The sequence below is a fragment of the Tachysurus fulvidraco genome, chromosome 25 (assembly GCF_022655615.1).
Source record: "Tachysurus fulvidraco isolate hzauxx_2018 chromosome 25, HZAU_PFXX_2.0, whole genome shotgun sequence".
NCBI lineage: Eukaryota > Metazoa > Chordata > Actinopteri > Siluriformes > Bagridae > Tachysurus > Tachysurus fulvidraco.
The window spans coordinates 4513504-4535975 of record NC_062542.1 but is presented as its reverse complement, the minus strand read 5'-3'; the positions used below and the strand labels follow the sequence as shown (position 1 = coordinate 4535975).

At 41.0% G+C, this 22472-nt stretch overlaps 1 protein-coding gene across 1 annotated transcript in view; it reads right to left on the bottom strand.

The window, feature by feature from the left end:
• LOC113658376 (mannosyl-oligosaccharide 1,2-alpha-mannosidase IA) overlaps positions 1-22472 on the bottom strand; it is a 220178-nt gene that overhangs the window by 9484 nt on the left and 188222 nt on the right. Inside the window, exons 5-9 of the mRNA XM_047808679.1 lie at positions 10699-10793; positions 6684-6807; positions 6145-6238; positions 2923-3038; positions 383-602 (exon numbers count right to left, since the gene is read on the bottom strand). Coding sequence (XP_047664635.1) covers positions 383-602; positions 2923-3038; positions 6145-6238; positions 6684-6807; positions 10699-10793 — 649 coding nt within the window. The remainder of the gene's footprint in view (positions 1-382; positions 603-2922; positions 3039-6144; positions 6239-6683; positions 6808-10698; positions 10794-22472) is intronic.

Genomic DNA, 22472 nt, shown 5'->3' with positions numbered 1-22472 from the left:
TCAAAATATCAGGTTGAATTTTTTTCTGTTCTAAGACCGCTCGTCGCTTCATACTGTGTTCGTCAGATCAGGAACCTGTGTTATGAAAATATTGTCCTTTTTTTGATTGGCTGATACAATCACATTTCATTTTTAGTATCTTGTAATTCTATAGGTTTGTAGAAAAAAGTTTCCTCTCTTCTATATAGCAAACATGGGGAGTTAAAATTTTTACAACCGATTCTATTGTACTACTAGTTTAAATACCATTTTTTAAACCTTCATTTAAAAATGTAATGTACAACTTTATGCAAATTTACCTCAAAATTTACCTCAAAACTGATCTACATGAACATATCTTTCTCGGTTAACCTTCCCTATTTGTTAAGTGTGTCTTTCTTACCTGAGCGACTGTAAGACTCATGGCACGTGTTTGTGATCTCGGCAGCCAGGTCTAGGTAGTGCTGCCTCTTTTCTGGAGTGCCATCGTCTGCCCCGATGCCCACCATCCCGCCGGCGAAACAAGCCAGATGCCCCATCTTATGGTCGAGAATTCCGCCTCTCCATTCAGCTACGTATGTAAGACCTCCAGAAGATTTCTGCACCAAGTTGGTCTCTATCGCCTGGTCCAGAACACAGGACATAATCAATAATAGGTACTGTAGGTATCTAACATGCATTATTATTTCAATCAACTACTGTATAAGGATGAAACATTTAACCTTAATAAGTTTATGAATTAATTATCAATGCACAAACATTTTCCTTTTAAAAATCCAAGACTACTCTTTATCTCTGGTTATTATTTGTGATGCACTGGTATAGATTTAATCCTATAATCATTTATTTCCTACTAATGCTATGCGATCATGCTAGTCCATCATGACACTGTTAATATGGACCTATAGATTTTTACAATAGTTCCACTAGATACTCTAGATATTTATTGTGATGTTAGAAGAATATGATTAACAAACATTAGGCTGATATTTTATTGATAGCTATTTTAGTCAGTCAAAGGTGGATAAATTAAAAGCTCGCTTCTGGGATAAATGGATGAAATATTTGTGTATGACAATCAGACTTATGTCTGTGCTTTTTGAACATCCATTTGCAGAATTTGCAGAATGTAGAGCATCTCCCACTCTTTTGGGAAGGCTTTCCACTAGATGTTGGAGTGTAGCTGTGGGGATTTGTGTTCATAGAAGAGTAGTAGTGGACCCCAGGTCCACCATGCTGCCACTGCCGGGCCTCTGAGCAAAGGCCCTGAACCCTCAGTTGCTCAGTTGTAAGTCACTCTAGATAAGGGTGTCTGCTAAATGCCGTGAATGTAAATGTAAATGTAGTAGTGAGATCAGACACCGATGTAGGATGAGGAGTTCTGGGGTCCAGTCGGCATTCCAGTTCATCCCAAAGGTGTTCGGTGGACTTGAGGTCAAGGCTCTGAAGTTCTTCCACTAATACCTTCTTCATGGATCTTGCTTTGTGCACAGGTGCATTGTGAAGCTTGGTCAGGTTTAGGCTTCACAGGTCACAGAGAAGAGCCACATACAGTACAGACCAAAAGTTATGACACACCTTCTCATTCAAAGAGTTTTCCTTATTTTCATGACTATGAACATTGTAGATTCACACTGAAGGCATCAAAACTATGAATTAACACGTGTGGAATTATATACGTACATAACCAAAAAGTGTGAAACTGAAAATATGTCATATTCTAGGTTCTTCAAAGTCGCCACCTTTTGCTCTGATTACTGCTTTGCACACTCTTGGCATTCTCTTGATGAGCTTCAAGAGGTCATCACCTGAAATGGTCTTCCAACAGTCTTGAAGGAGTTCCCAGAGATGCTTAGCACTTGTTGGCCCTTTTGCCTTCACTCTGCGGTCCAGCTCACCCCAAACCATCTCGATCGGGTTCAGGTCCGGTGACTGTGGAGGCCAGGTCATCTGGTGCAGCACCCCATCACTCTCCTTCATGGTCAAATAGCCCTTACACAGCCTGGAGGTGTGTTTGGGGTCATTGTCCTGTTGAAAAGGTGGTGTGTCCAAACTATTGGAAGGTGTGTCCAAACTTTTGGTCTGTACTGTACAGTATGGGTGTGATGAAACCAGGTGACCATAAACCTTTGGCCTTATAGAGTGTAGTTTTGCCCATTCCCAGATACTCAGAGGACAAGCAGGATCGCTCAGCTGTTAACAGGATATTAACTCGCTTGAACGGATATTAGATTACGTCTCCAGAAGCACAAACATGTAGAGTATTACAAACAGTGACAAACCCCGGCAAAAGCGTATCCGTTTCTCGTGTATCTCTCTGCACATGCTAAATAGGAACACCGAGCCCATGTTGCTCTGGGCATCTATGATTTATGCATGATATAACGGAAGGGTCCGCTCCCTGGCGCAAAGAAGTCAAGCCTCATTGAGATTCCATCAGGCTTCCGTAAGGGAAACTTATGAATCTGCTGTTAATAATACGACAGAAAGGAAACAGGGTTAGATTTTCGAGTAATTTTTCTTCCAGCGATCAATCTCCGAAGTCTCCCAGTGCATCCTGTGTCTCTATTCAGCTTTTTATGTGAGGTGAAAACAAAAGATCAATAGTAAACGATCAACATTATCTTTAGTCCTTTCTCTTCTTTTTATCTCCTGTCTCGCTTTTCCTTTGACGTTCTTTTATTCTTTATACAGAGAGTGCCGATCTGGACTCCTGCTTATTGTGCGTCTTTAGTAAAACAGGCTAAATCAAAATAGATCAAATAGGACAAACGGTGGTTTTGTTCGGCGAATACTAGAAGTCCTGTCCACCGATGTGTCCCAACATGCTTTTATTTTCATGCAGTGTTGTTTTAGCTGGTACAGAGATCACGAGTTGCAATTGTATATAAAAAAGTTTGTGTGTACATTTCACACGTACTCCTGAGATGCGCTATCCCTTACCTCCAGAGCGCTGTAGTACATGCGCTTAGCTTCTTCATCCGTCTTGTCTGACATCAGGTATGATTTGATCAGGTACTCGTAGAAGCTGTCTCCTAGGCCTCCAAGAGAAACGTGATCTAAGAGAAGGGAAGCAGAGAAAATCAAAAGCCATTTCCATGCCAACACCTATAAATCACTGCTTGATGTAAGAAATGATTTTATTTTGCTTGACAAATCGAATCAAAATCTTGATCTAATTCGGTTCTCGTGGCACACCGTGTTTTTATGGTTTATGGATAATATCAGCGCAGTGTAAGTCTTTTATTTAACGGCCTTAGACTCCGAGCGTCTTTGCTAAAGCGATAAAGGCATCGTTTAGAGTCCCACTAGGATCTGAGGAAAAGTTTTGCAAAAATGAATCTTTATTTAATTGCTGTTCATTTAGTTTTGTCTGTGGCAATAAGAGTGATTCAATTGTAATAAAATCTAAGAAACTCTAAAAACCTTTGACTGGCACTATACATCTATATATATGTGTGTAGAGTATGCTCTGATGCCACATACCATACCTCCATCACTAGGACTGAGGCACGTAGACCATGCCTCATTCGCTTATTGAGGGGCACAGGCCACACCTCCTTCACTGACTGAGGAACACAGGCCACACCTCCTTCACTGTCTGAGACACATATACCACGCCTCCTTCACTGACTGAGGGACACAGGCCACACCTCCTTCACTGTCTGAGGAACACAGACCACGCCTCCTTCACTGTCTGAGACACATATACCACGCCTCCTTCACTGACTGAGGGACTCCACAACTCCTTCTCTAGGACCACTTAGTGAGGCTCACAGTCCTCACCTCTTTTACTGGGACTAAGGCACACACTTCACACCTCCTTCACTAACTGAGGCACACAGACCACACCTCCTTCACTGGATGAGGAACACAGGCCACACCTCCTTCACTGTCTGAGGCACACAGACCACACCTCCTTCACTGACCGAGGGACACAGACCACACCTCCTTCACTGTCTGAGGAACACAGACCACACCTCCTTCCCTGACTGAGGAACACAGACCAGGCCTCCTTCACTGTCTGAGGCACATATACCACGCCTCCTTCACTGACTGAGGCACACAGGCCACACCTCCTTCACTGACTGAGGCACACAGACCACACCTCCTTCACTGACTGAGGGACACAGGCCACACCTCCTTCACTGACTGAGGCACACAGACCACACCTCCTTCACTGACTGAGGCACGCAGACCACACCTCCTTCACTGACTGAGGCACACAGACCACACCTCCTTCACTGACTGAGGGACACAGGCCACACCTCCTTCACTGACTGAGGCACACAGACCACACCTCCTTCACTGACTGAGGCACGCAGACCACACCTCCTTCACTGACTGAGGCACACAGACCACACCACCTTCACTGACTGGGGCACACAGGCCACACCTCCTTTACTGACTGAGAAATACCACCTTCACTGACTGGGGCACACAGGCCACACCTCATTCATTGACTAAGGCACACACACACACCACACCTCCTTCAATGACTGTGGCACACAGGCCACGCCTCCTCACTGAGACTGAGGGACACAGACCACACCTCCTTCACTAGAACTGAGTCAGAGACCACGCCTCCTCCACCAGGAGGCAAAAGCTCGTATTCACTGCTTTCCCTGTTCATATTTAACACCTATTATTGTAACGTTATAAAGGGCAATTAGTTACTTAATGTATATAATTATCTCTCTCTCTCTCTCTCACACACACACACACACACACACACACACACACACAGTGTGTGTAGTAAGGAAGTGAAGTGTGAGCTTGCTTTCTGCACCACATCCTTTACCTCTTTTTATCTCTCAGGTCGTCAGTAACCATTCATCAACAGTTACAATTATCCGTTGCTAATATTCCGTCGTGCAGAATACATGCACCGGCTCGCACTTCGGAACGTATCAGAACCTGAAATTTGCACCGCTAATGAAACACATTGTTATTTTAATAATCCTGGGGTATAACGCTGCTGTTCACTGCTTCAGTCAGATAGAGAATCACAAAGAGCTGAGCGAAAGAATAAGCATGGCTATAAATGTCAATGAGGCTGCTAAGGAAGAGTTTACATATGGCAGGGATCTAAACAAACAAGTAAACAACTCTATCTATCTATCTATCTATCTATCTATCTATCTATCTATCTATCTATCTATCTATCTATCTATCTATCTGTCTGTCTGTCTGTCTGTCTGTCTGCCTGCCTGCCTGCCTGCCTGCCTGCCGTCTGTCTGTCTGCCTGCCTGCCGTCTGTCTGTCTGTCTGTCGTCTGTCTGCCTGTCTGTCTGTCGTCTGTCTGTCTGTCTGCCTGTCTGTCTGTTGTCTGTCTGTCTGCCTGCCTCTCTGTCTGCCTGTCTGTCTGTCTGTCTGTCTGCCAGCCTGTCTGTCTGCCTGTCTGTCTGTCTGCCTGTCGTCTGTCTGTCTGCCTGTCTGCCTGTCTGTCTGTCTGTCTGCCTGCCAGCCTGTCTGTCTGTCTGTCTGCCGTCTGTCTGTCTGCCTGCCGTCTGTCTGTCTGTCTGTCTGTCTGCCTGTCTGTCGTCTGTCTGTCTGCCTGTCTGTCTGCCTGCCTGTCTGTCTGTCTGTCTGCCAGCCTGTCTGCCTGTCTGCCTGTCTGTCTGTCGTCTGTCTGTCTGTCTGTTGTCTGTCTGTCTGCCTGCCTGTCTGTCTGTCTGTCTGTCTGTCTGTCTGCCAGCCTGTCGTCTGCCTGCCTGTCTGTCTGCCAGCCTGTCTGTCTGCCTGCCTGTCTGTCTGCCTGTCGTCTGTCTGTCTGTCTGTCTGTCTGTCTGTCTGTCTGTCTGCCTGCCAGCCTGTCTGTCTGTCTGCCTGCCTGTCTGTCTGTCTGTCTGCCTGTCTGTCTGTCTGCCTGTCTGTCTGTCTGCCTGCCTGTCTGTCTGTCTGTCTGCCTGTCTGTCTGTCTGTCTGTCTGTCTGTCTGTCTGCCAGCCTGTCGTCTGCCTGCCTGTCTGTCTGCCAGCCTGTCTGTCTGCCTGCCTGTCTGTCGTCTGTCTGTCTGTCTGTCTGTCTGTCTGTCTGCCTGCCAGCCTGTCTGTCTGTCTGTCTGCCTGCCTGCCTGTCTGTCTGTCTGCCTGTCTGTCTGTCTGCCAGCCTGTCTGTCTGTCTGTCTACACATGATCTTACACAAACAGTTTTGTTTACTTACGTTGGACCCAGTTCCCACTGACAGGGCTCAGGAAATTGGGATACAGGCCCTGGGGCTTCTCGATCCTATCCAGCAGCTTGCGGATGTTCATCACCTGAAACAAAAATAAAGGCGATCTTGATGTCAGTGTGTGGAACTGTGAATTGTCTAAACCATACAAGTATAACATGTCGAACTGCATGAGAAATTAAAGGAAAAACATATTCAGCACATTAAAGTGTCTTAGTAAGGAGTTAAAAAAATAAAGTGACAGATGCTGCGTTGAGATCTGCTCAGTGTGAAGACCACAGCATGTGATTTACATCATTTGTATCCTCATCAAATGATTCAGTGGCTCATTTGGACACGTGAATGGGTTCGGAGTCATCACGGAAGAGACCACGCCCATCAAGATAGAAATGTCAATCGATGCTAAAATATTTTTTAAAACTATACTCGGGCATTCGGAAAATAAATAAATAAATTCCTTTTTTTGTTTTTGTTTTTTCTTTAATCTTTCAGCTGTTTTTCATCCTTCCAAACGGAATACTGCACCAAACCTTCTCTGTGAATATGGGGTTTCCGGACAGTTCCGTCAGGTGCATAAACTCCAGGTGCAACGTCCCAAATTCAGCCAGGATGCTGCTCCCAGCTGATGCCCAGCCCCAGTTCCAGCTGGTGCCACTGTAACAGAGGGGGAATTAGCATTGTGAGTACTTTCGCCCCCGCCGTGTGCCACGGCAACTGGAAACCATGGCAACCAGCCCACCATGCGAGCAGGTACAGAGCCGCGTGGACGGATGGAGTCATGGCAACAAGATACAAAAAAACACTCACTGTGGTAAAAAGGCAAAATAGACACAAGGATGTAGGGAATAGATGGGAAGAGACACAATTAATTCTGGCATAGACTTAATAGCACGCTGTGTTGTTTGTGTGTTAATGGCATAGAGATTAGTGTTACGTTATTTGGGATGACGAATTAAGTGTGTTTGGACAGCAGTCACTGTCATTGCCTGTTATAATGTGTGTGTGTGTGTGTGTGTGTGTGTGTGTGTGTGTGTGTGTGTGTGTTTTACAGCAGCATACAAACTTTTTTAATACAAAAAAAGAGCTAACTGAGCTAAGATTCATTTAGCTTTCTTTTGTCCATCAGATTCATTTTCACACGCCTAGATCAGAAAATGTTTTTCAGATTAGAACTCATCAACATATCTGATCATAAATATGTCAAGAACCGTATATTAGAGAATGTTAGAGAACTAAATAATACAAGAAACTAAATTATACTTAATTAGTACTTACATAATTCTTAACTAGTTAATTCAACTATTAGGAATGCACATAAGGTTTTTCATGATTAGTGGTTGCCAGGTGTTGAAAAGACCCTTTCTGATGAACCATGAGTAAAAATTCTATTCAAATTTATTTGTAAATTAATTTCTGCTGCCACCACCAGGTTAAAGAGAAAACGTGTGTTAATGTGTTGGCTGAAGGACCATCTACTATATCATACTCTGTAAAAGACAAGCCAAGAGTCTGCAGGCTGGAGGTAGATTTTGGACACCTCTGGACAGGATGATATGATTGGACAAAATGTCTTTAGAGTTCAATCCTGGCTTTATTTTTCTGACTAGCCTCCTTTCTGCATTGTTGTTTGCTCCTGCAGGATTCCTGCTGAAAGAGAGTGTAATTCACACAATTGCTGCTTCTAGTTCTCATTGTAAGAGCAGCCCAGGGCTTGCTTTCCTTCAGAAAAGAAAATCGATATCAGTGATGTCTGGAGGGGAGGGGAGGAGGACGGGAGGGCCACAGAGAGAACTTTTGTCTCAAAACATTGATCCGAGATGTCAGTAGGAAGCGAAAAAACACGAAAAACAAAAGTGTCATAGATGGTCAATCAGGTAGCTTAATAACTGCTGTTGCCGTCTTCATGTAAAGTGGGTTATTATTTAACGGCATTGACTGCACACGAGTGACATTGAAATGACATAAGGTTCTGACTTTCGTAAGGTTCTACCAACTGGCTTAATTTTCATTCATTCATTTTCACATGAGATGTGCCTTTCTCAGGCGTCATCGGGCATCGAGGCAGGATACACTCTGGACGGAGTGCCAACCCATCACAGGGCACACACACACTCTCATTCACTCACACACTCACACACTACGGACAATTTTCCAGAGATGCCAATCAACCTACCATGCATGTCATTGGACCGGGGGAGGAAACCGGAGTACCCGGAGGAAACCCCCGAGGCACGGGGAGAACATGCAAACTCCACACACACAAGGAGGAAGTAGGAATCGAACCCCCAACCCTGGAGGTGTGAGGCGAACGTACTAACCACTAAGCCACCGTGCTCACCCCACTGGCTTAATTTCTCCAAGACAAAGTCTTGTCAAATGGTTGGCTGATCACTTTTATCCCATCTGGATAGACTTTTTAGATATTTTGTAGGCTCTTTCATTAGGAAATTTGATTTTACCAGTTCTACACAACATATTTAGTTATCTAGTGAACATCCACCCACCCCTCCGTCCCTCCATTCATCCATCGATGAGGGCACAAGGCAGGGGACACACTGGACAATCACACAAACGCACACCACGGACACTTTAGAGATACTCAACAGCCTGTAGTGTGTGGGAGAGGAAATCGGAGGCACAACATGGAATCAAACCCCCAATCTCCAAGGTCTGAAGCAAACGTGCTTCACATCTAGTGAATGTATCTATAGTATTATTAAACTTCCCAAATGGAAAAATCATGATCCTGCTACAAGAAAATAAATGTCTGTATCATCTGACATTATACTGAAATGTGATGCATAACAGAAATAAATAAGCGTTAAATCCTGTGGTATTCTTAACATTTCAGCTACTACAACTAATTTCCAAACCCTGCCTTGCTGCCACAATCTCAGCTCTGAGTCACACACTAATACACAAAACCATGGCTCTCCTGTTGCTTTCTCGTAGGTCATGCAGAGGAGAAAAGGAGATGAAAGAGATGCTAAACTGGGCCTCCATTAGAAATGCTCTCTACATCATTACCCACATGGGGCAGAATGGCCCGAGCATCTTCAGGTTGGAAAAATCAATGCCTAATAGAGTGAAGAAGGGCAGGGGCACCCAGTGACATCGTCACTACAGGGAACAAGCTGGCATCCTTCCAGCTGCCGGGTTCTCATATATCGCTCTGTCTATCCCTCAATCGCTCCGTTCAGAGACATGAGGCATGACTAGGCAATAAATTGTTGAAGAAATGTAAACACTTTTATATTAAAGGAAGATATGAATATATGAATGAATATATTAAATATTGGAATAAAAAAAATATGTTGTATGTTTTTAAAATTATTTTCCAGAAGTGACTTCACTAGGATCGTTGGAACCAGCTGATTCTACCCTGGAATCTACAAAAACTAAACACATGTTAATGTGCGGGGGCACGGTGGCTTAGTGGTTAGCACATTCGCCTCACACCTCCAGGGACGGGGTTGGGTGGAGTTTGCATGTTCTCCCCGTGCCTCGGGGGTTTCCTCCGGGTACTCCGGTTTCCTCCCCCGGTCCAAAGACATGCATGGTAGGTTGATTGTGGCATCTCTGGAAAATTGTCCGTAGTGTGTGAGTGTGTGAGAATGTGTGTGTGCCCTGTGATGGGTTGGCACTCCGTCCAGGGTGTATCCTGCCTCGATGCCCGATGACGCCTGAGATAGGCACAGGCTCGCCGTGACCCGGGAAGTTCGGATAAAGCGGTAGAAAATGAATGAATGAATGTTAATGTGCCTTCAAACATTTTTAAGTCTTCACACACTTTGATGATCAAGACTGCAAAACAAACTCTAAAAACGCTCTAGTCCATTGGTCAAAAATACAAAAACAAAATGAAAATGTGAAGAAACCTAATTAAAATGTAATACGAAAATCATATTAGCATGGAGAACACAGAGCTGAGGCTCAATATACAGATAATCATATAAATATTGGATTTATTTTATGCAACACATCCAGCATTTTTTATGGTTCAAAATATCCAGAACACCTGGCCTTTCTGCAGCACTACAGCTCTGTCCTTTGGCTCAGTTCGCATTAAAAAAAAATCTCCTTACGAGGACTTTGATCTAACACTAATCTGTAATTATGGCAAGAATCGATTTAAACCTTAAATGTATCAGCCAAAGCATTCTGTATCTCTCGATCCAAATCTCCAATCTAGCGTCATGCCAACTGCCCATTGCATCATAATGCACGAAAACAGCATAAAGTCAAAGTCAGCTTTATCATTACACAACTCACACAATATAATAAGGTAGTGAGCCCTTCTGTGCTACATTACACACTACATTTGGCTAAGTGATGAGAATAAACTGAAGCAAAACGAACAAACACATTAGTTATCACATTAATCCGGTAATAAGGTGGATTGTTAGACACATACTGTAGCAGGAAATGCATCATGTCTCCGAAGGACACCTTATATAACCTTAAATATTAAAAATTTATAGAAAGGTGAGTATCCAAACACAACCTGAAATCTAAAGCTGCCATTTGGCTCAGCATGACACATACCTGCCCAGGTTAATGACTCCTCGTGGGATGCCGGTCGGAGTGTTGAATGCCGGCAGCAGCTTCTCACCAAGCTCCAGCACCTTCTGCTTAAACACCTGAGAGACATAAGAGACAAAGGCAGGCTGTTATTTATACACACGCACATACTGTACACTCACCCTTAACCTCATGCTTTTCTCACTACTTAGTAGTGGATGCTTCATTGCCCCAGTTCATATTTACACAATTCATATTAATACTAATATTTTAAAGGGGCAGTATGTACTGTTATTCAAAAGATGTGGCCAGTTACTTAATTTTCAGTTTAAACTCTTTTCTGACCCAGCTTTAAAAAGGCAACTCACAAGGCATGTGTACTGTGACCTTTACAGCTCTGGATCAATAGACCTAGGAGGTTTCTTGATTTTAGGCTTTATCTTATTTACGGCCCAGAAACGAGTCTGAGTCACTTTCCGTTAAAATGCCATTCACCAGACAATCATAAAGAAGGAATTGTTAGGTAAAAGTGGAAGGTTTGAATTCCTGGACAGGTTTTCACTCCAAATGCAATACTTTCTAAGAAGAAACCCAGTTTGTATCTTAGCATTAGTATAAAAATCTTAATTCTTTAAATAAGAAATGTAAATTAGAAACAGAGACAATGTGAAAGTTTGGCCTCATGGCTTATTAATTTCTTCTCATAAAATTGCACACCATTATCAGCGTGGACAGATCTGCACTTCCATGCCTGTGAACTTAGTCACTACCTATTACTATATACAAATAAAGCTTATTACGTGGATCATAAACCTTGAGCCGGTATCATGGCATTAATGCTTGGATGAGATTAATAGCTGTGGCGATGATGTCACATGCGGCCCTGTAATTAAACCTTCACCGACATCTACGGCCTAATCAGAGCAGCTCAGGTCGCCACTAGCAGAACAGAGAAATGAAGAAGGGCCTCAAATTAGAGGTGTAGTAGCTTCATAAACTCACAGTACGACAACCGTACAATTTAACGTCACGGTTTTACATTTGTATTGCTCCATATTTTAATAAAGTGTCAAGTAAATGATATATCACATTTAAAATGGTGTTTGTGTGTGAAAATTATTCCTCAGTATGACTAACAGAAACAGAGAGAGAGAGAAAAAAAATAAGTAACGGGTCTGTAAGAGTGGAAAAATCGCAGAAGACGGCATGGAATAAATCATGGAATAAACACTTGCTGTTATTTGTGTCTAAAGAAAACTAAGCTTCGGGCTCACTTTTGAACATTTCACAGTGATCACATGACTAGGTTTAGATGTTGCTGATGGTTTTGTAAAAACAGGAAGTTTGAGAGTGCTTAAGTTTACTGCTGAATTTACTAGCCTTGAATAAAAACAACGTCTATAGTATCCATCAAATAAACCCACTAACACACAAACAGGAGTTGTCTAGAATCCCTGTGCTCATTAAGCCACCGATCCATGATGAAGTCCTCTTTTCAGATTACTCATAAAGCTCTGCTGATTATCCGTAAGCATTAGCAAACTTCGTTTCGGAGGCTACATAGTTTCAGTTAACTTCACTCAGTCGACAACCCCACACAGGCTTTATAGTCATAACACGATGAACGAGTCAAAACAAAATGTTGAACTCCACACACTCTCCTTCACAGACCAGATAAGGATATAGCCTACTGTATAGTGTACAGAGGAGCTCCTGTTTTAAAGGATATTACAACGAACAGAATTCAGTAGAGCCGCTGATTATTCTGGCATTAGGGTTCAAATATGGTTCATCCAGAATGCCAATGATTGTGGTACAGTTTTTGGTGCCCCATGAGTGGAACGAGAGTCTCTAGAGTTTAATTTCAATTAAATTCACTGCATTTTGTATAGTGCTTTTAACAATTCACATCAACTCAAAGCAGATTTACTTTTTTAGGGTGGCTTCAGCCCCCTGTCTGTGATCTAAGCCACCTTAAAACTAAAAGTATAATTTTTACTTTCATAAATAAAAAATAAAAAATACGTTAAAACGCAGGACATGGCATCGATGGGAAACAAAATTATTTATCAGTTTGATCCAAGAGCAATTTTTTTTACTTTGCTTTTACGCGCGTGCGTTGTAGTCTTTCAAAAGTGCGTCATCAGCTGTCTGCTTTATATGAACGGAGAAGCACAGAGTCAGTCAGAGCTGGAGGCGTTTATCTATAACGTTAATCGGCGGAAAGCCGCAAAGACGGCAACCAAAAGCAGTGAAATTTCACTATTCTTATTACCAGAGTTGTAGCACAAACAAAATATTAATGCAAACAATCCATTCAATACTAAATAATAATAACATTTATTGATTTGGTCTTTGTCTTGTGAATATTTTGTTTATTAATGACTGCATTCATTGGACACACTGTTCGTAGAGAACGCACACATACATGAACTGATTTGATTCAAGACTTGCATCATTACATCATAAAATTCTGGTGTCCACTTTTGCCGTTTTAAATAATACCATAAATTTTGGCTTACTATGTAGTCATATAATATATAATATAAAACTCTTCTTGTTTTAAATTCTCACTGAGGGCTAAAACCCCTAAAGATGAAATCCTATAATAATAATAATAATAATAATAATAATAATAATAATAATAATAATAATAATAATAATAATAATAATAATAACAATTCTAGTTTGATCAGATCAACAAACAGCATTTTTCCCCAGACTGCATTATATATGGCTAAAATTATTTAAAATTTGTAAATAATTTTAGAAACTACATAGCTCCTTCCTACCAACATTTTAGCATTATGGGATATTCTGTGTGGAGTTGTGACATATAAATCAATATTCAAAAACCATTTATGGATAAATATAAGGTGGGAATGAAGAAATAAATATGCAAGGTGCTGTATTACCATGAATGCTAAATGGTCATTAGTTTTTTTTACTTGTTTTGATGTGAACTACATGTGTTCTATGAATATTTAAAATGCTATAAATACTAAAAAAGTAAGAATTTAACAAATAGAACTAGCATCTTGGCAATAAAACTTTAAACCAACATTTGTTCCCTGCCTTTAGCCAGAATCCAGAAGTGCTAATTGTTTTTATCTAATTAGCATGAAAGCTTGATGTTTTAGCACCTAGAAATCATGCCAAACAGCACAAAAAATACGTTAAAGGTACTGTAGCATGTCATTATCATTTTGAATTGCTCTGACACATTTAGAGTAAGCTGTTCCCGCTAAAGGAAGTAATGCTATTTAGAAACTTGGCAACAACGCTGAGTGTTTCGGGTTTACAGCCAACATATGTTGCCTGTCTTTACCCAGAATTCTGAGTGGCAGTTTAGTTGGTAGTTAATTGGATCTAATTAGCAGGAACTCTTGCTATGATGTAGCATCTGGAAAGTAAAAAAAAAAAAAAAGATAGACAGAGAGAAATTAAAAATGTCTTTTAACAACTGTGAGCATAAGACACTTCCGTTGTGGTGGAGAATATGGTATGTGTAATGTTTTTTGACTACCTGAAAAGATGTATATACTGTGTATCATGTCCTGTGTCTTTCAAGAGGCTAACAGTGAACTTAGTAGCATCAGTTAGCATCTTAGCATGAAAGCTGAGAGTGAATCAGCTCGAGTCAACATACCGTATCCCTGTTTTTATACACAGGATCCTGTGCTTGAATGGCAGACTTGACCTGATTTTGGTTCAGGAAACAAAAAAAAAACAACCTTGTATCTTGATACCATGCTAGCAGTTTCCCCTCTTTTATCTTTCAGCTTTCAGCACTTATTAACACATATGTATTTATTTATTTTTTGCTATGTTTAAACTGTATCTACCTTAAAATCTGTGCTAGCTTGGGTATTGTTTTTACCTTATTAGCATGACAGCTTATATGTTCTGAGGTGTTTTTAGCTTTTCGCTTGAGAGCTTATAAAAACAAATAAAACACCTGTAATGTGTCAGTCATCAACTCTAATTAGCGTGAAATCTTGACGTGTTTACAGGTGTTTTAAATCACGGAGGAACCCAAGAACAATAATTTATGAATAATATAAAAATGAGTCTTGTTCTGATGCTGGAAAGTTGTGTCAGAAGGTTTCCCCAAAATGCTCTGCACTGCTTTTAATTAGCATGTGAGCTTGTGGTACATCTATCTACATATACTGTATATACTGTATATATATGCAGTATATGCATTTATTATGCTACCATGCTACCAAAGTATGCTTCTGGCATCTTTTTTTATCTTCCAAAACTCCTCTATTAATGTAATGAATATAAAATTTGACCTCATTATCATCAGTTTGGACTAATTAGTATAAAAGGTCAATCTATTTGGATGTTTTCTGTAAATCAATCAGAAAAACTACAAGAGATGGAGGCTGATAAACTTATGGGTTTCTTCACTTAGACGTTTTTATTGCGGTTTAGCACTCGAAACAGCGAGTGTGTCATCAGTTTAGTGCACATGCTACAACAAGAGGAATCAATCACACAGTCAGCCATGTTGAGAGCTCTCGGACCAGATTGATCCGCCATGACAGAACGCGGCTCTCACGATTCACTTTCAATTTGGATTCTACAGATGGTTTCTTTCAAACCCCTTAGAAGAAAGAAACAAATGGCAGATTTTTGTTTCCATGCTCCATGCCAAAGCTCAAAAAAGCTAATGAAGCCTAAATAAACAACCTACAGTGAAGACAGCTTGAAATACAAACCGAACGTCAACGTCTTCTTTCCCGAGTCTTTGGAATACTGAACAACAGAGGGATCTGTGTGTAATACAGCAATAGAGACATTCAATCATGTTGACTGGAGGAAACTAAAATCTTAAACTTGCATGAAAATAAGCTTTATGCAATATATTAACATGTGTCTATATTGTGTCAGTCAGTCAAGGTTTAGTATCTGGATGTCTGACTATAAAGCCTCTTGGATATAGATATGCAATATATGTTTAATATGTCATTTATGTAAGGTCAATGACCCTCTATTTTTTTCGTCCTGATACTGTACCACAGGAAAGTCTGGACATCCTCTAAAGGACCTAACATTAATAATTTCTATGGACTCTATAAGTCTTTCTTTCTGACATGTACCCAAGTTGAAAGGAACTCTCCTGGTTCTTATCTGGATCTCGGTGCTTTAACATGAGGTGGCAGATTTAACAGCGAGCTGTCAGCTTCAACAATTCAACCGCTGTGTTTTTCTACAGCTGGAGAGGAAAGATCTTGTCATGGTGACCCTTAATTAAACTATGTCAGATCATGAGTGCTGATTCAGCTTCGTGTACCACATCTGGGAGTTTTCTTGTAGGAGAGTGAACATTACTTTTATGGGAAGAAGATTTTAAAAAGATTTTTAAAAAGTTTTTATTCTTTGGTAGGAGATTAGACATGAAATTGACTTTCTGGTACAAGAGTGGACTTTGCTGGTAGGACGGTGGACATTGTTGGTATGAGAGTGACATAAGAGTGGACTTCCTATATGAGGGTGGACTTCCTATATGAGGGTGGACTTCCTATATGAGAGTGGACATTTTTGGTATGAGACTGACTTTTCTGGTACGGGAGTGGACTTTTGTGGTAGAAAAGTGGGCTTTTCTGGTAGGACGGTAGAACAGGATACCACAGTTAACATTCTTCAGGTAAACATTTAATAACTATGTTTATTACACACGCCCTGATTTTTTTTTTTCCGAAAATATCACTTTTTCTTCCCTTTTCTGTTCTACACCTCAAAACTTTCATGCAGAACATAATAAGACATTCTTAGGGAAGGAGAGAAGGAAGAAAATCTGGAATGGAAAATGCAGAGAATTCAGTGAACGACACAAAGGCACAGCTTATGAAAGCGAGAGAAGACATAATTACATGAAGCCTGATTTTCTCTGCCTCAGTGTTGTTTCTGTTCGAAGCCTCAGTCTTTATTAGCAGCTGATCCGTTTACGATCGACTTCACATCGCTTAGCCCTTGTAGTAGCGCAGCTGTATATATTGCTTTTTAAATAGCAAGCCAAAGAGTTTAAATTACACAATGCAATATCTCTAAAGCCCCATTTATGCCAGATATTAACGTACAGCTCAGCATTACGCACATCCAATGTTCACACCCCTGCATTTACACCTGCTATTAAAAGCAATAGTGTCGGGCCTCTTCGTGAGCGGATGCTGGTTTTTGCTTACGTTAAAGGGATAGCAATTACTGAGAAAGAGCAAAGTGCATACCGTATGCATTAAGTACCAGACAGAGGCATAAATGACTGTGGGAGCATACACTGTACAAATATATATATATATATATATATATATAATAACAGTCATCAGAAAGCCTGTGAAAGATGCCTGTGGTTTGGGATTAGGACGGTACAGGTCTATAGTTATTAGATGCTAAGAAAGACCACATTCTAACTGTAATCATACTAATTGTATGTTTGTTAGCCTATGAGGCAGCATGGTACTTACATAAACTATCAGCTGACAAGAAAGACATTCTGTCAAGATAAATATAGAGAATTTTAAATGGAGAGGAGTTGGTACTGAATCAAGTGCAGTAGCTACTGAAGTACATCCAGTAGGTTCTGAATTAAATGCATTAAGCACAGAATCAAAAGCAGTAGTGGGTACTGAATTGAATGAATAAGATATCGAACTAATACTGAACTGAAAGTACAGAACTGAATGATGTTAGTGCAGAATCAAATGCTGTAGTAGGTACTGAAGGGAATGTGGTAGGTGTTGAATCAAATGCAGTAGCGGGTACTGTATCGAATGGAGTTGGTGCTGAATACAAGCAGTAAGTTCTAAATTACATGCTGTAGGCACAGAAACAATTGTAGTAGCAGGTACTGAATCGAATGCAGTGGATATTAAGCTGAATGCAGAAAGTACCAAATTGAATGCGGTAGGAAATGAATCGAATGTGGTAGATACTGAATCGAATGCAGTAGATACTGAATCGAATGCGGTAGATACTGAATCGAATGCAGTAGATACTGAATCGAATGCAGTGATACTGAATCGAATGCGGTAGATACTGAATCGAATGCAGTAGATACTGAATCGAATGCGATAGGTACGGAATCGAATGCTGTAGATACTGAATCGAATGCAGTAGATACCGAATCGAATGCGGTAGATACTGACTCGAATGCAGTAGATACCGAATCGAATGCGATAGGTACTGAATCAAATGCGGTAGATACTGAATCGAATGCGGTAGATACTGAATCAAATGCGATAGATACTGAATTGAATGCAGTAGATACTGAATCGAATGCGATAGATACTGAATCGAATGCTGTAGATACTGAATCGAATGCGATAGATACTGAATTGAATGCAGTAGATACTGAATCGAATGCGATAGATACTGAATCGAATGCTGTAGATACTGAATCGAATGCGGTAGATACTGAATCGAATGCAGTAGATACTGAATCGAATGCGATAGGTACTGAATTGAATGCGGTAGATACTGAATCGAATGCAGTAGATACTGAATCGAATGCAGTGATATTGAATCGAATGCGGTAGATACTGAATTGAATGCGGTAGATACTGAATCGAATGCGATAGGTACTAAATCGAATGCTGTAGATACTGAATCGACTGCTGTAGATACTGAAACGAATGCGGTAGATACTGAATTGAATGCAGTAGATACTGAATCGAATGCAGTAGATACTGAATCGAATGCGGTAGGTACTGAGTCGATTGAAGTATATGACATGAATCAGACAAAGATTATAATTACTACTTTGTCATTATAAGCAAATCAAAAACATTCCTGGTCTCCATTATTAGAAATAAAGAGAGAATGAAAAAACGGTTTCATTCCATCCTAAAATGTACAATTTCATAATGTCCATTTGCAAATATGAAACCCTGACGATATCCCGGCACATCATTTCAGTTTCATGACATTTAGCTGATTTCAAGTGAGTATTTACTGCACTGGAGTATCACAGCTTAGTGATCCTCGTGCGTGTCTAGAATTCACCGTCAGCTTTACCTGAGACACAAAGCCGAAAAGATGAGCAGCAAATAAAAAAAGCCATCACTGTGTGTCTTTTGGATCGAAGCCCTTCTATACAAAAAAAACGTGTGATAGCACCAGGATAGAGACGCATTTCTCGTTGCGTCGTGCTACAGCTCTCTTACTGCGTCTGTGTGTGAAAAAGACAATGTGCCTAACAGTTTTGCACTTTGTTAGGTTCACACGACGCACCAGACTCAGATGGTTATTTTTCCCTCATCATGATGCAATTACACATACTGCCTCTGTCTTAGTTTGTTACATGAAAGGAAAGACTGAACATCACTTTCTATCCCTGCTAATTAGCACAGAGGCTGCTGTCTTTCTGACAGCAATCTGAATCTGTTTTTCTGGGACAACGGATAAAGGTTTTTTTTCGGGGAGTGGGTGGAGCTCTATTATGTACAGAACTGGTACTTCATGAATATGATGCATAATAATACAATATATTCGTATTAGCGGGGTTTCTCTGGTTTGATGGATTTGATGAAATCTTAAAACCCTTTCACAAGGATTAATAACACTCAGAAGCCAATCATCTCAAGTCTTCAAGACATCATGGGTAGCCAATCAGAATCATTCCACAGATACGCCATCATCATCAGTCAATCAAAATCTTCCTCATTATCAAAAGCTATGCTCATCAACAGCCAGTAAAAATGTACCCCATTGGTACGCCATCACCAGATATTCAATAGCGTATAGGACACTGTACAAAACAAGCCAAAGAGATGAAGCGATCTGAAGATCAGCCATTTGAGGAAGAACATCTTGCTGTTTATCTCCACACCATCACAACTATTTTATTATGCTGGCTTCATCAGAGTTTGTAAAATAAGCTTTAATAACAACTGGCTTCAGTTCAGGATTTTGAATGTTGCCTTTAGAGCTGCAGAAATGTTGGTAAGACAAGAGTCATATAAACAGCAAATGTGACGTGGGGTCTGACAGAGGGCAGGACATGTTTATAGTGGCCTCCGGAGGATAGGCCAGTGATTAATGTATGCGCCTTTTCACACAAGGGTTTGAAAATTAGTCATTATCCAGCAGGACAGCAATAATTAGCACAAATCCACTGGTAACAACAGGCTGTAAATATAGCGGGGGGGGGGGGCACTGTAGTCAGAACGCTAATAAAATCAATGACTTCCTGTTTGTCACAAAAGTGCATCGTCAGGTATCTTTAACAAGAGTGTGATACAACACTGGATCCATCACCTTACTGCATATGAGCCAGATTTCAGAGCCAGTTCTGTCCACTCCAGTGAGGAAGCAGTGAGGGCTTTGGGACACTGACTTACACACTACATTCCTAACACACTACCATTCTCACCAACACTGCATTATTAACACTTTACTCAACATCACAGCCCAAACACACCATCATTCTCTCTACTCAACACTACATCCCAAACACACCATCATTCTCTCTACTAAACTCTATATCCACCAACACACCATCATTCTCTCTACTCAACACTACATCCCAAACACACCATCATTCTCTCTACTCAACACTACATCCCAAACACACCATCATTCTCTCTACTCAACACTACATCCCAAACACACCATCATTCTCTCTACTCAACACAAAATCCGCCCAATACACCATAAGTCTCTCTACTAAACTCTATATCCACCAACACACCATCATTCTCTCTACTCAACACTACATCCCCAACACACCATTATTCTCTCTACTAAACTCTATATCCACCAACACACCATCATTCTCTCTACTCAACACTACATCCCAAACACACCATCATTCTCTCTACTCAACACTACATCCCAAACACACCATCATTCTCTCTACTCAACACAACATCCGCCCAATACACCATAAGTCTCTCTACTAAACTCTATATCCACCAACACACCATCATTCTCTCTACTCAACACTACATCCCCAACACACCATCATTCTCTCTACTCAACACTACATCCCCAACACACCATCATTCTCTCTACTCAACACTACATCCCCAACACACCATCATTCTCTCTACTCAACACTACATCCCAAACACACCATCATTCTCTCTACTCAACACTACATCCCAAACACACCATCATTCTCTCTACTCAAAAAAAAAACGCCCAACACACCATAAGTCTCTCTACTAAACTCTATATCCACCAACACACCATCATTCTCTCTACTCAACACTACATCCCAAACACATCATCATTCTCTCTACTCAACACTACATCCCAAACACACCATCATTCTCTCTACTCAACACTACATCCCAAACACACCATCATTCTCTCTACTCAACACTACATCCCAAACACACCATCATTCTCTCTACTCAACACAACATCCGCCCAATACACCATAAGTCTCTCTACTAAACTCTATATCCACCAACACACCATCATTCTCTCTACTCAACACTACATCCCCAACACACCATCATTCTCTCTACTCAACACTACATCCTCCAACACACCATCATTCTCTCTACTCAACACTACATCCCCAACACACCATCATTCTCTCTACTCAACACTACATCCCAAACACACCATCATTCTCTCTACTCAACACTACATCCCAAACACACCATCATTCTCTCTACTCAAAAAAAAAAAACGCCCAACACACCATAAGTCTCTCTACTAAACTCTATATCCACCAACACACCATCATTCTCTCTACTCAACACTACATCCCAAACACACCATCATTCTCTCTACTCAACACTACATCCTCCAACACACCATCATTCTCTCTACTCAACACTACATCCTCCAACACACCAAGTTCTCTCTACTCAACACAACATCCGCCCAACACACCATAAGTCTCTCTACTAAACTCTATATCCACCAACACACCATCATTCTCTCTACTCAACACTACATCCCAAACACACCATCATTCTCTCTACTCAACACTACATCCTCCAACACACCATCATTCTCTCTACTCAACACTACATCCCAAACACACCATCATTCTCTCTACTCAACACTACATCCTCCAACACACCAAGTTCTCTCTACTCAACACAACATCCGCCCAACACACCATAAGTCTCTCTACTAAACTCTATATCCACCAACACACCATCATTCTCTCTACTCAACACTACATCCCAAACACACCATCATTCTCACGACTCAACACTACATCCTCCAACACACCATCATTCTCTCTACTCAACACTACATCCCCAACACACCATCATTCTCTCTACTCAACACTACATCCCAAACACACCATCATTCTCACGACTCAACACTACATCCTCCAACACACCATCATTCTCTCTACTCAACACTACATCCCAAACACACCATCATTCTCACGACTCAACACGACATCCTCCACCACACCAAGTTCTCACTACTCAACACTACATCTGCCAACACGCCACAAGTCTCTCTACTCAACACTACATCCACCAACACACCATCATTCTCTCTACTCAACACTACATCCCAAACACATCATCAACCTCTCTAATCAACACTACAGCCCAAACACACCATCATTCTCTCTATTCAACACTACATCCCAAACACATCATCAATCTCTCTACTCAACACTACATCCCAAACACATCATCAATCTCTCTACTCAACACTACATCCCAAACACATCATCAATCTCTCTAATCAACACTACATCCCAAACACATCATCAATCTCTCTAATCAACACTACATCCCAAACACATCATCAATCTCTCTACTCAACACTACATCCCAAACACATCATCAATCTCTCTAATCAACACT